The 14766-nt window shown below is 42.8% G+C and overlaps 2 gene segments (V, D, J or C); both read right to left on the bottom strand.

The window, feature by feature from the left end:
- Positions 1-2664: 2664 nt before the first annotated feature.
- On the bottom strand, positions 2665-3320 carry LOC119238008 (T cell receptor alpha variable 22-like). The segment is given in 2 exon segments: positions 2665-3077; positions 3272-3320. Coding segments are annotated over 2 exon segments (462 nt in total).
- Positions 3321-13330: 10010 nt separating this feature from the next.
- LOC119238007 (T cell receptor alpha variable 4-like) lies at positions 13331-14182 on the bottom strand. The segment is given in 2 exon segments: positions 13331-13704; positions 14143-14182. Coding segments are annotated over 2 exon segments (414 nt in total).
- Between the last annotated feature and the right edge of the window lie 584 nt (positions 14183-14766).

Genomic DNA, 14766 nt, shown 5'->3' with positions numbered 1-14766 from the left:
CCAGGAAGCATGCTGAAGTCCATCCCCTTTCCCAGAACGGTCTATTTGCATGTTAAAAGCTGTAGCCTGAGGGTCTGGTGCTTAATTTAACATAAACTTAGTGGTTATTGCAGTCTCTCACAGACCAACCAAGCCCAAGGACACCATCTTCACACACTCCCTCTGGGCCCTGCTGCGGGTTCATTCACATCACCCTGTTTTATTTTCATAATATCGCTTATAATTTGAAGCCATTTGTTGAATTGTTTCCTTGTCCTATCTCTTCACAGTATGTAAACTTTCCACATGTTCAGGAATCTTGACGATACTGTAGAAGAAACTGTCTTCCACCACTGCACCAGCATATTTCATATCATACTACAAAATTTGTTGAGTGATTGCATGTCTGAATGAATGCTAAGTGATATCAGTTTAGCTAATTCTCTCTTAGAGAAGAGAAAGCAGATCCCCAGTAGCCTCATTGGGCCTGAGTCTGGGATGGAATTATGGACTCATTTGTCTTCCGATCTCTGCAGAAGATCACTGAGACCTGCTAGAGGTGGTAGGTGTGGTTCTGTAGAACTGAGGACCATGGGAGAGTTCCAATTCTTAGGGGACCGCCAACTAGATCTTCCTTAGAAGTTACTAGTTACAACTTGTCAAAATTTGTTTCTTTAATTACTTGCTTTTATTAAAATATCTTGCATATTACCACTACAGATAATGTGACTTATGCATTTTTGAGGAGGTAGTAAGACTATAGGAATTAATAAGGGGAAAACTGGAACTATCACCTCATACCTGTAAAAATGGTTATTATTGAAAAAATAAAGAAATACAAGTATTGACAAGAATGTGGAGAAAAAGAATCTTTGCAGACCAGCCCAGTTCCTATGGGAAACAGTATGGAAGATCATCAAAAACTTAAAAATAGAAGTACCATAGTGTCTAACAATTCAACCCTGGATATTTTTCTGAAGAATATGAAAACACTAATTTGAAAAGATATGTGCACCCCTATGTTCACTGCAGTACAAATCATAATAGCCAAGATATGGAAACTACCTAAGTGTCCATCAGTGAATAATTGGATAAAGAAGATATGGTATATATATGGTATATAGTGGAATACTACTTGACTATTAAAAAAAGCGAAATCTTTCTCTTTTTTAAGATTTATTTTTATTTATTTATGGATACAAGAACTGGGGTGTACACATACAAGAATGGGTTCACCAGAGACAGAGTGGGGAGCAGATCAGGCCAATCTACTGAAATACACTGCTGAGGAGAGCAGCGGGCAAGACAGGAGAAGTCTGCTGCACCATGTGGGTTAGCTCCCTAGCTGGGGATGGAACTCAAGCCCCAGTGGCTGGCAAATAGCTTGATAGCGCTGAGACTTTAACCCCTTCACCACCAGGGAGGCCCAAATCTTTCCATTTTCAACAGCATGAATGAACCTTGAAGGGGTTAGGCTAAGCAAAATAAGTCAGAAGGAGAAAGACAAGTATCATATGATTTTGTTCATTTGTGGAATAAAGAGAAACAAAACAAAGGAATAAAGAAACCAGTATGTTAAATTCTGACAACAGAAAGGTGGTTACCAGATAGGAAGTAGGGGGATGGACTAGAAGTGGGGGCTCACTGGTTGGTGGTAGAAGGTGAGTGGACTTTTGCCAGCGGCCATGGTGTGATATATACAGTTGCCAAGGTGAGAAAGTATACACCTGAAACCTACACAGGGTTGTAAACCAGTATTACATCCATAAAATAAAATAAAATGGATGCTTTGACCTTAGGGAGAAAAAGAATATGGATTCTGAAGTCAGACACCGAGTATTGATTCCAGTACCAGCTATGCCATTCAGTAACTTGGTCTTTAAAGTCATTTGACATCTAAATTATTAAACTGCTCTTTCTTGTTAAAAAAAAAAAAAAAGTGAGCACCATACAGCATCAGCATCATAAGGTGCTATGAAGATTAAATGATAATGAAGGGCCTCCCCGGTGGCGCAGCGGTTGAGCGCTGGGTTGCAAAGCTGCCCGCGGCCTCTGTGGCACCGGTTCGATCCCCAGCTGCTCCCCGGCCACCGGAGGAGGGTCCCACATGGCGCGCAGACCTCTCCTGCCGCCCGCTGCTCCCCTCAGCAGTGTACTTCGGTCCTTCTGCCTGCTCTGCTCCCCGCTCTGGCTCTGGTGAATTCTCTCACCCTCCCGCGCTTCTGACTGTACCCAGTGCATGTATAAACAAACAAACAAAACAAAAATAAATAAATAAATAAATAAATAAAGCATGCCTCTATTAAAAAAAAATAAAAAATAAATGATAATGAAGAGGTTTGTACAGAGCTCATTGCATGTAAGTGCTATCTAAACATGAGCTACTTTGCTATTATATTTGTTATTCAGGATCTCAAGTCATTAAAAGTTATGAATACAAGCATGGCCAAGTATGACAGTGTTCATTTGTATCTTCCTTAAAAGCTCAGCTACGTATTCATATTGACAGGTAAACTGTTCTAGCCACACATGAATGTTTGCAGCTTTCTCACCTATTTAGTATCTGCTCACTGAAGTTCTAACTTTGACCCTGCCTTGGACACTTTCGCTCTTAAACATCCACACAGATCTTGCCATTGTTTTTAGAAGCTCTGAGAGTTCCATGTTAGCACAATAGATTTGTATTCATAGACTTAAAATACTGATAAATTGCATCAGACTGCACAAATGTTGCTGTGCAAGTCTCCCCGTGGCACAGGTGGGGGCTGGGGCGCAGCTGCAGTTTGGGTACAGGCTGCAGATAGCCCGGGAGCACTGTGCCTCCACCGCACACAGGTAGGTGGCTGAGTCCTCCAGCTGGAAGCCCTCGATGTGCAGGGTGCTGTTCTTCTTAAAGTTCAGTGTGGTGGTTAACCTTCCCTCCTGCTTCGGAGTCTCTGAAGCTATGTACAACAGGGTGACCAGGCCGCCCCCGGGGTTCTGTCGGAACCACTGCACGTTTCTCACAGTGATAGAAAAGTTGCACGTCAGAGTGTAGCTGTTTCCCTCCGGGAGACTCAGGGATGCAGGACTCTGCTCCACCTGCATCCCTCTCACCCCTGAGTGGAAAGAAAAGAACAGGGCAGTCTTGATCTCAAGGGCAGTCACTGATGCAGACTCTGAGCTTGTAAAATATCCCAAGAAACACCCATGAGCCTGGAGGACCCTCTAGGAGCTCCGTGTCAGTATCCCTGCCCTTCCCTGTCAGCTGTGGTGCTCTCCCCATACCCCATCTGGGACGGCCTCAACTCACAGCAAACCTGGACCCACAGAAGCCCCAGCAGAGCATCCCGGTATCTCATGATTCCTGCCCTGTTGCTGGGCTGCGTTCACCCCTACTCTGAAGGCTGTCAAGCGTGAGTGCAGGAAAATGTTGTTCTTAGTAGTCAATATGTTCCTCCACAGTCACTAAGCACCAATCACATCACACCCAGGCTCTGTCATTTCCATTCCTAACAGGAAACACCACCAATGAGAAGCCAGCCCAGGCTGAGTCTATGTCTGTCAGGTGTGTGGATACGTTGGGGATTGGGGAACCCGACTGCTAGGGGCAGAGTAGAATTAACAGGAGATAATCAATATTCATTATTTATTTTTTTGTTTAATGACTTGGTTTATTCTGTCTCTTTTTTCTTCTCCAGCCACTTCAGAAGAAAATGACATAATTTAAAAGTTTTATTACTAATGAAGTTACTTAACATGGTATCTCACAAGAGAATTCACATTTATTGTAGAATATTTCAAAGAACAATCCAAAGGATGTTCCAATCACAACCATAAATTAATCTAAGAAGTTAATACATTACATCAGCTACAATAAAAATTTTATTATAATTACACCAATTACAATAAAAAACAAGCCATAATATCTAATCTCAATATAATAGGTTATAAGATATTAGCAAGAAAAGGACAGTCTAGAAAAGTGGCCTACGTTAAATTCTATTCTACATGACTTTTGGGTTATGAAAGATATCAAAACTGAAATTAGAAAAACACAGGAAGAAATCTTCTCTAAAGAGGATATCCGTCTTTTTAAGAAACTGTTTTAGATAGGAAATGTCGGAAGTTTGGATGGATGATAAGAACAGTAAGAGGACAACTGGAAAGGAAATAAGGGCCTCATCTGAACCACAGCATCTGGAAGAATCACAGTTTCAGTGAGACTGCTTTCTAAGAGATTTTGCAGGATATCAGCAAAGGAATATTATTTCATGGTACACATCTTTTTGTTACTCTCCTTTGTTAGAAAAGTAAATATAAAAATTACAGTAGTGGGGCCTCCCTGGTGGCGCAGCGGTTGAGCGCTGGGTTGCGAAGCTGCCCGCAGCCTCTGTGGCGCCGGTTCAATCCCCGGCTGCTCCCCGGCCACGGGAGGAGGGTCCCACATGGCGCGCAGACCTCTCCTGCCGCCCGCTGCTCCCCTCAGCAGTGTACTTCGGTCCTTCTGCCTGCTCTGCTCCCCGCTCTGGCTCTGGTGAATTCTCTCACCCTCCCGCACTTCTGACTCTACCCAGTGCATGTATAAACAAACGAACAAACAAACAAACAAACAAATAAATAAAACATGCCTCTATAAAAAAAAAAAAAATTACAGTAGTTTTGGACCTCCCCGGTGGCGCAGCGGTTGAACACTGGATTGCGAGGCTGCCCGCAGCCTCTGCAGCACCGGTTCGATTCCCGGCTGCTCCCCAGCCTCCGGAGGAGGGTCCCCCATGGCGCGCAGACCTCTCCTGCCGCTCGCTGCTCCCCTCAGCAGTGTACTTCAGTCCTTCTGCCTGCTCTGCTCCCTGCTCTGGCTCTGGTGAATTCTCTCACCCTCCCGCTCTTCTGACTGTACCCAGTGCTTGTATAAATAAATAAATATATCTTTTAAAAAAAAATTACAGTAGTTTTGTAAATCTAGAAAATATATTTACATTTACATGTAAACATAGTCTATGTCTACAATAAGAATGTAATTGGTGGAAAAAGAAAGGACACTATGTACAGGGTGTCCACCTTGATCTCATTTCCACCGCCTCTCTTCTCCCAATTCTTCTCGCCTTACAGCCTGCAGACAATCGTCTGGCCAATTCTGCTCTGTGAACATGAGTTCACACAAAACAGTTCAAACCAAACATTTTTCCTTTCCTTCCCCACCAAGTCTTTTCTTAAACCGTCCCCTTTTTCTCCTCTCTTCTTTTGTTCTTTAATTCATTCTCTTTTTCCTTAGAGGAAATAAAGGAGGAGAAATTTCATCAAAAGTATTAGAGTAATCTTTAAATCAGTAGAGGTTCATCTTAGAAAATTTTAGCTATAATTTTTTTTTAATCAGAGTAAATAATTCAAATGTTTTTACTGGAGACTCAGACCTCATTTGACTCTAACAGATTCCCTACTCTTATTTCCAATCCAGTAATCATCTCTCATATTATCATGACCCAGCCTCTCCTCAGCCTGATCCAGCGATGACTTTATGATGAGCTGAACTTTTTTTTGAGATTATGTTAAAATAAAAGAACAGAGTAAATGACAGGAACATTCAATAAATGTTCTCCCTCTATTCTTAATGAATTTAGCTGACCACATGCTCTTCAGTTTCTTCCTTTAACTTCTTTTTTTTTAAGATGTGTTTATTTACGCATAGAAGAACTGGGGTACAGACCAGAGATGGGGGTGTGTGTGAAAAGATTCACCAGAGACAGAGTGGGGAACAGGCAGGCAGACTGAAACACACTGCTGAGGGGAGCAGTGAGGGCGAGTCAGAAGAGGCCTGCTGCGCCATGTGGGTATCTCCCTGGCTGGGGTCGAACTCATGCTGCAGAGGATGCGGACAGCTGCATAGGTTGCGCCTTAACCCCTTGCGCTACCAGGAATGCCCCTCTTCCTTTAACTTCTGCTAACCTTCATGTCCCCTCAGTTTTGCTAAGTCACATGAAGTGAAACCTAGAGCGCCCCCTGATGAACTAAAACCATCAGCGTAGACTGCCGCTGTGCTCCTGGCTGGTCACTGCTCTCGTGACAGTAACCACCCAAAAACTGGCCTGCCTTCGTCCCACTTGAAGTGATTCTCTGACCAAGCTCCAGTCTGTGGAGATACTGTGCTCTCCTCATGAATTGTTCTTTCCTGACTTTTTAAAGATTAAGTCAAGACCTGCACGAGCAATTTAGTCCCCTCTACCCCACCTGTCTTTTTTTTCCCCCTAAGATTGATTGATTGATTGATTGATTGATTGATTGATTTATACAAGCACTGGGTACAGTCAAAGTGCGGGAGGGTGAGCGAATTCACCAGAGCCAGAGAGGGGAGCAGAGCAGGCAGACTGACGAAACACACTGTTGAGGGGAGCAGCGGGCGGCAGGAGAGGTCTGCGCGCCATGTTGGACCCTCACCCGGAGGTCGGGGATCGAACCGGCGCTGCAGAGGGTGCGGACAGCCCCACAGCCCAGCGCTCAACAGCTGCGCCACTGGGGAGGCCCTACCCCACCTGTCTTTATAGAACGTGGGATCTTACTAAAAATGCCCCCAGGTTGATCCCTTGAGTAACTGAAAGTCTCACATTTACCAAAAGTTTGTGCTCAGCTCCCCCTGCAGTCCCAGGCACTGTCACTCAGAGCACAAAAGTACTGGGCTGAGTAGCTCCAGTGGGCGGAGTGTTTCTTCAAGTGGAAAGAGGTTTTTTCCTTCTTAAATTCAGCCTCAAAACCGCTGATGCCTTTAACCAGGGTGTCCCAATACGTCCTTGAGGAGAAGCTGGAGGCCTTGGCTGGGGTACTGGACTTACCGGAAGAGAAAAGGAGCCCCACCATACGAATAGCTGCCCCTCAGCTGCAGCGAGGACCCTTCAGAGACAGGGACGTGGGCGTCCGGCTGGGTCACCGACTGGGCTCCCGATCCTCCTGCAACATCAATGAAGGGTCAGGGAGACCAGGACAGGCTCACTTAGGAGACAGTGTTTCTTTTTAGAGCCCTGTTGCAATGCCCTACTTCTAAGGAACAAGAGGGGGGGATAGAATTTTACTCACTCAGGGCAAAAGGTATCATAAGCAGTGGGAACAGGCTCATGGTTGAGCAGTGAAGAAGCCGTGGGATCATTTTTGAAGATCTTCCCAGTGCTGGAAGGAATATGACTTAGGAAGCACCGCCTTTGGAACAAGGAAGAATGGGTGTGAGTGGTGCTCTAGAATCTTCCCAGAGATATTCTGAAAAATCACTTCATGGACAAATTTGGATGTTTTCTGATTTCCAAATTCTTCTCATATGTCACCCTCTGCAAATAACCCCCGTCCCTGTACACCTCGGTGAAGGAGGAGCTAGGGAATGGTGCAATTCTTCGCCTACATTTCTATTACTAGTTTGGGCAACATCGCCCTCTGGAGGTGAAACGGAGAAGTAGTTCTTCTAGTGAGTCTGGCCAAATCTCTTGGAATTTGGCGTCGTTAGGAGGGACTCCATTAGGAATAGGCTGAAAAATGTTCGGAAACTCAGGAACATTTTTCCTTTTCCATTGAAACTGTGTGTAATGATAATCCCCCTTACCCAGAGCCACAATTTTTGATGTTCATGTGATTTCAGAGACACAATAGGTTTTATGTTTGTTTTGAAATTTTCTTTCTCCTCTAATACATGAGCGTGGGGTCCTCTGTGGTCCACATTGTTATCCCAACTCTGAAGATACATAAGAAGAGAATTAAGAGACTTCACAAAAAAATTGCATGGACGAGTACTGTAGTCTTCTGAGTCATTGCCTGTAACAGATTACATTAAACTGGGTCAGAGCAATCTTAAGACAGGGGACTTGAGTGGATTGACTCAGACTCAGTTTTGGTTATGGAGCTGCTAATAGGTCCAAATTGAACATCATGACATGTAAAACACAAAAACCAAAGCACCCATATGTGTTGCTAAAGGAAAGAAAGAGAGGAATGTCAGTTATTTCCCCTAGAACATCTCACAAATCCTCAATTCAAAAAAAATAAGACCACTGTAACAGAATATGTAATCAACACCTGAGAGCCAACAAAGCTTAAAAAATGAAAAAGAAGGAGGTAGGTTCTTCATGTTAGATAAGCGATTAACAGAACATGAAAAACTAGAAATTAATAAAAGTACATTTTTTTCTAAAATGTAATTCAAGACTGCAGAAGGCAAATGTATAAGAAAATGGTTATATAAATGTGAGATTATCTTAAGCAACTTAGGGAATTTAGGGAAAGAAAAACCAATTAGCCATGATAGCAACATTTCTCTTTCTGATATTTATTGGTTTTATAGAGTAGAAAACGTTCATTCCACATTGCCTTGTGTGGGATGAACAGATAACAAACTGTCTCAGTCATAATATATGGCATGTTTTTTCTTAATTGCATAGATTAACAATATGTTTTAATTGCATAAATTACAACATATGTCAATTTATGTGAAACATATTTATGTTAATTTACGTGAAAATATTTATATTGAAAAAGGCAAAGCGACAGCCCCTCCTTCTGCTGGAGAATAGACACCTTGACTCACAACCTGATGGTATGTGATTCTTATTTTAAAAGCAAAAGTACATAGTAATATAGGCAACAAATATAATACAAATGAACTGTAACATCTGCTTCCACTGTGGGAATGGTAGATGGGCAGACAGTGGAGAGTTATTCTGGTTTTTATCATTTCACTTAAGGCTGAGGAATGTGGGAATAGGTTTCTATAAAATCTAAATTGAGAAGTTAGGTATATTCAAAAGGACAAGAGTGATAAGTATGTCCTAAAATTCTATGCCCTTCAACTGCCTCCAGCCTCTGAGAAAAGTCAACGAATACAAAAAGAAAAAGAGAATTCTTTAAAAATTATTCATAGGCAGGGTTCTGTGACATTTACTCTTTCTTTCTCCTGGGAAAGGAAATGTCCCCTCTTTCAAGATAAGTGGGACTAGCGTCAGAACTCCTTAGGAAGTCAGGAAGAACTTGCTAGAAGGTGAGACAGAGACACTTTTCTCAGTTGAATGCTTGCTGCACTGCAGAGGAGAGCTCTTGGGGGAAATCTAATCTCTGTGCCCCAGAGTTTGGGGCATCTGAGTCTTGCCTAGAAAGATCTGAGGGAAAGGAGCACCCAGACCACCTCTGTTAGCAGAGTGAGGAGATACAGCAACAGTGAGAGGGAGCCTCGCTTGGTTTGGGTAGGGAAGCAAGCCGGGCTGGATGCCTGTTCTAATGCGGCACCGTCCAAGCTGTAATCTTGGCGCGGGGAAGAGAGGGTGCAAGTGAAAAGCTCAGGTGGTCAGTCTACCATCTTTGATCAGAAACAGTATACTTCTTTTGCTAGAATAATAATTTCTAGAATAATTTATAAGTTGGCTTCTAGAACAAGTTAGACTCGCGACTCCCCTGGTGGTGCAGGCGGTTGAGCGCTGGGCTGCGAAGCTGCGCAACCTCTGCAGCACCGGTTCCATCCCAGCCAGCCGGAGAGGGTCCCACATGGGGAGCAGACCTCTTCTGTCTCGCCCGCTGCTCCCCTCAGCAGTGTATTTCCTCGGTCTGCCTTTTCTGCTCCCTGCTCTGGCTCTGGTGAATCCTCTCACTCTCCGGCTCATCTGACCTGTACCCCGTTTCTTGTATAGATAAATAAATCTTAAAAAAAAAAAAAATACAAGCCAGACTCAATGGCAACAAAGCAGGACATAAATTCATTTTCTTCCTCACTGCCTGTCCAATTTTCTTCTCACTCCCTTGTTTGATATCTGGGGAAATCACATAGCCTCTCAATCAATTTCAATGATTAAAACAGTCCAGTGTTCACGTATTTTATAAGTCTCATCCTACCTAGCATTTTACTTGCTATTTTTGTTTGTTTTTTTCTAGACTTACTGAATATTGACATATAACATATGTAAAACTTGATGTTTTGATTCACATATATACTGCAAAATAATTACACAATAAGGTTATTTGATACCTCCATCCCCTTGAACAATTACTATTTTGGGGGAGATAACTTTTATAAACAGATTTAATACAGTATTGTAATTATAGTATCCTCCTGTGCATTGTATGCCCAGGTCTTATTTATTTTACAGCTGGATGTTTATATCCTTTGACCAACATCTTCCCATTAAAAACCAGCTCCTGGCAACCAACATTATAGACTCTATTGCTTTGAGTTCTACTTTTTTAGATTCCTTAGACATATAAAAAGATGCACTACTTGTCTTTCTCTGTCTGACTTATTTCACTTAGCATAGTGCCTTCAAGGTCCATCCATATTGTAAAATATGTTTATCTGAGGATGTTAAGCTATAGGGGCATTTTTATTCTTTTCTTCATTTTATTTATCATTGTTTTCTGGATTTTCTACAATGACTATTGTAGTACTCCATTATATTGGTAACTCTCAATGACTCTTCCTGATATTTAGAGCCTGTACAGTTCCTTCCCCAAGAATCTGGTCTGGCCCTGTGATTCACATAACTGACAGGAATCAGGAAGAGTCCTGAATACTCTACAGTCCTGACCTTCGGCTCAAGAAAGCTGTTCAGCTTTTGTGTTCTTAGGAACCACCATGTAAGAAATATAAGTATAATGCTGGAGACACCATGGGCAGAGACCACATGGAAATATCAACCACATAGTCTGTATTTTTAAAGTCACACACATACATATATGCATGCATACATGTGTGTGCACATGTGATTTGGGGAATGCATCTGAATAAGGCAGGGTGTGTGCCTGTGAGGTTCTCAGCATAATGCAGTGTTAAGCTCCAAGTCAGAGTCCCTCTCTACTAAGTACTTGATAATTTCTGCTTCTGATCACTATGATGGCCATCCAGTCACTCAGTAAGAACTGGAAGCTGTGCTTTGATAAACTGTAGACTGCTGGAAACCCAGATCAAAACTCCTCCTGGTCTGATTTCTGAACATTTTGTAGCCATTCATCCTTATGGACTCTCTTCAGCCTGGAGGCAGAGTTACCATCCCTGAGAATCCAGAGTCACCAATCATTCTATGGGCCATCAATTATCAGTTTGAATACTGAGCACCTCAGCCTGGAAATCATTTGGCAAAAAAAAAAAAAAAAAAAAGGTCATGTGATCTTTCTGCAGAGAAACAACTGATCAATTCATTGATTTTTTTTTTTTTTTTTGGTCAGAGATAACAAAACCAAGAGTTTTACAGTTTTATATCCCCAAAAAGCATTTCCTCCACCCCTCGGTCTTCTTCAGTTTATAAAGAGCCTCTACACACAATATGGTATGTCATCCTTTAGTTTTGTAGGGTGTGCAGATCTGGTTTAATAGCTTCGTTATACAGAAATGATAATGCAGGACACTGATAGCATTTGTCTGACAAGTGCTGACTAAGTGCAGGAGCCTTGGTATGATGCCATTTAAACCTTATAGTAACCCTGCAAGATCATACATGATACCCATTTCATAAAGGAGCTGCTGAAGTTCAGACACCATAAGTATTTGACTTACATCAAGCTGTCTAGTTATAGATGGCAAATTCAAACCAAGGAATGCCTGGCTCAAAAGTTCTTTGTTGTCCTTTCTGTTTTGCTAGCCAGGGCATGTAGCAAAGATGAAGTCCAGCAAGAATTACAACTTGCTGCCCCTCATCCTGGTGCCCTTTCTACTATCCCTCAGCAGCTTTCCTTCCAAAGTGCTCAACACAGATTCTTGATTATAAAACTAGAACTTAAAATTAGCCCTAACTCTGTTGTTTCCTTAATTCTTCAAAAGAATCTGGACCACACTCGTGGCTTCCCCACCTCCAGGACAGGCCTCTTTTCCTCTAAGAAACAGGACAAGGGTGGGATAAAATTCCACTGGGGTTAGAAAACATCTTGAAGATTTATCCAGGACAATGTTCCAACTATAATTCCCTTTGATGGATCAATTACATATAGATTAATCTATCTATCATGGATAATCATACACATCTTCTCTGAAACAGATACTCATTTTCATAAGTAGATAGAAATATCACTAAAATTTCTCTCTATTCTATTCTTTCAACTCTCATGTCAGGAGTGCGATGAGACCCTTACTCCACTAGGATGAGTAGAGGCTGCAGGGATTTGGGGGGTCACTGTGAATCTGCCACACAGATGTTGGCACCTGATTCTCCAGGCTTCAGATTTGTGAGGAGCAGGGAGCTGTATGCCTTGTCTTTGTTCAGATGCTATGAATATCCTCTCCTTGCTTTCTTCATTTGAGAGTGAGGAAATCAGAAACCCTAGGACATTGTCTATACCATGTAAAGTATAGAAATGGTGATTTTTCCTAAGCGCAGTTGAGGGAAGAACTGGCTATGTCCTGAACATTCCGTGACCTGGGGCTCTGCCCCCTTCATCAGGCTCTTTATCTCTGTTTAGAAAGATACCAAGTAAAGGAGATGAGCTTATGGCCTCTACTGCTCTACAGTTATTTCTTTTTCCATAACACCAATCCCCTTCCTAGCCCTCAAATGAGCTAGATGAAAATTGTCTCCCATTTCATGATCCAACCCTATCAGTCTCAGCAGAAAATATCATCAAATATTGCTTTCCTTGTTGCCAAAGTCAGCCCCCAAGCCCTCCAACCAAAAAAAAAAAAAATTAACAATATTATTCTCACAGTCCTGATGAAGTCACAGGAGAACTGGCGAGAGTCTCAGGAGTTTTGCTATGATTCCTGACTCCCTTGGGGGCCCCAGAGAACCCAACTCGGAAAAATGATAATCACCCAGAGTCTCTGTGTCTCTGCTTCAGATATTGCAAAATTGGTCTATAACATCAATCAGGAAAAAACTCCCCTGGCTCCTCCTCCTCTACCACCATCTCCATTCTCCTTGCCACACCATCCACAGCAGGGCAGTGGGGCAAAAGACGAGAGTTAGAGGAGCAACAGAGTGAGAGACCTAAACTCAAAAGACGTGGAAAAGATCCTTTATAGGTGCTTGAAAATGACCAAAGGAATGTTCAAATTTGTGTGATGATTAATAATCTCACACTTAGGCTAAATTTTTTTCAGAAGTTGAAAAGCATGTTGTCCATACTGACTGAGGGTAGTGCGTGCATAAGTGTGTATAATGTGTTTGTGTGTGTACACAGAAACTGAGGAACACCAGTGAGCAAAGCAACAATAGTATAAACACCTTAGATTGTCTCATTTTGAATAATTGAGCAGCTCATGGGCTGTGAGAAGATACTGCACTATATGCCTTTTTTATGCTTTTTGAATGTTAGACCATGTAAGTAGAATATTTATTTAAAAGTAAGATCAAAATGTCTTAAAATAATAACAGGATACAGGGATTTGCTCTTAACCTTGTGAAAATAAAAGAATAAAATGAACATTTCAAAAGCATCCCTTGGGCTCCCCCTGGCTGTGCCCCCAGCCTGGGGGGATCCTGCACAGGTGCAGCCCTGTCTGTGTCACTGTGTCACCCACAATGCAGTAGTACACAGCCGAGTCACTCAGTGTGGTCGGAGGCAGTCTCAGGGTGCTGGTCTTCCTGTCCTCAGGAATAAACAGAGATGCCACTTTATCCACCACCACATCGGTCTTATATCCTTGAACAATAAATCGTGGCCCCTGGTTGGGGGGCTGCCGGTACCAGTAGATATACTCATTTGTAGCAATGCCAGTGTGGTTACAAGTTATGTTCACTGCTTGTCCTTCATAGGAGTCAATGGAGATGGGCTGAGTGGTCTTAGAAAGGCTCAAAGTTGCTGTGGGAATAAAAACACAATACTCACTCCTCTCCTGAAGCCAAGGTGAATTGAAGGTCCAATTCAGCACTCTCCAGGTTTTCTCTCACAATAAATCCACCCACATCCTATTCCCTCACCATCCACAGGCATATATGATTTACTGCTCATTTGCGTTTCAGAACAAAAAACACATATAATTATTCCAAGGAATCCTAGGAACAGATGTACAGGGACAACAGGGCTAATTTCTCCCTTCCACGGATGGGCCTCAGTAACCCAGAAGATCTCTATTGCCAGAGACAACCCTCACACAAATGCCTAGGAACGACCTGGAGAAAAACAGCACCCCAGAGCCATCCCTCGACATCTTGGATAGGAGCTATCTATGGTAGAAAGCAAGGTTAAAGTGACCATCCAGGCGCAGATCCCAATTCCTCTAACTTCAAAATATCTCACCCAATGCCAGAAGCACAGTCAGTCTTGTCACCAGTCTCATATTCAAGGTGCAAACCAGAACCCAGGTCTCGGCCCTGTTGCTGAATCTCAGCCTGTACTGGAACACAAACCAGGGAAGAAGCAAGACCTGTGGAGCCCACATCAGCAGCCCGCCCCGCCCCCTCTCCCCCAGCTGTACCCAGAGGCAGCCAATAGCAGGACTGCAGCTCCACAGAAAGAGCTTCCTCTGCAAGTTAACTGAACACTCAGAAGGAAACTAGAGGTAACAACTTTATCCACAGTTTAAATCTTTACTAAGGTCTAGCCCCTGACATACTGGGCATGAGTAAAGCTGATACATGGGAAGGTAGATGCCATTACACTTCTGTTCCCCAGGCTTTCTTACGGTCGCAGAAGGTGGTCATCTATTGCAATCAGTCTGACACAGAGTTCTGAAAACAATCCCCCATTAGTCCCAGATAGCCAGAAGAAATAGGGAATCGCAATCTTATTCCACAAAACAGCCAAAGAGGCAGCATGAAATGCACCTTTCATCCCTGACATCTGGGGTCCTTTTACCATTTCACTAAGTGCACATCTAAAATCTGCTTCTTAGATCTCACTTAATAAACAGGGGAGCAGACC

This window comes from Talpa occidentalis, unplaced genomic scaffold (genome assembly GCF_014898055.3).
Source record: "Talpa occidentalis isolate TD23 unplaced genomic scaffold, MPIMG_talOcc4v2.1 talOcc4.11, whole genome shotgun sequence".
Lineage (NCBI taxonomy): Eukaryota > Metazoa > Chordata > Mammalia > Eulipotyphla > Talpidae > Talpa > Talpa occidentalis.
The sequence above is the reverse complement of the archived record's forward strand: the minus strand, read 5'-3'. Positions and strand labels throughout refer to the sequence as shown.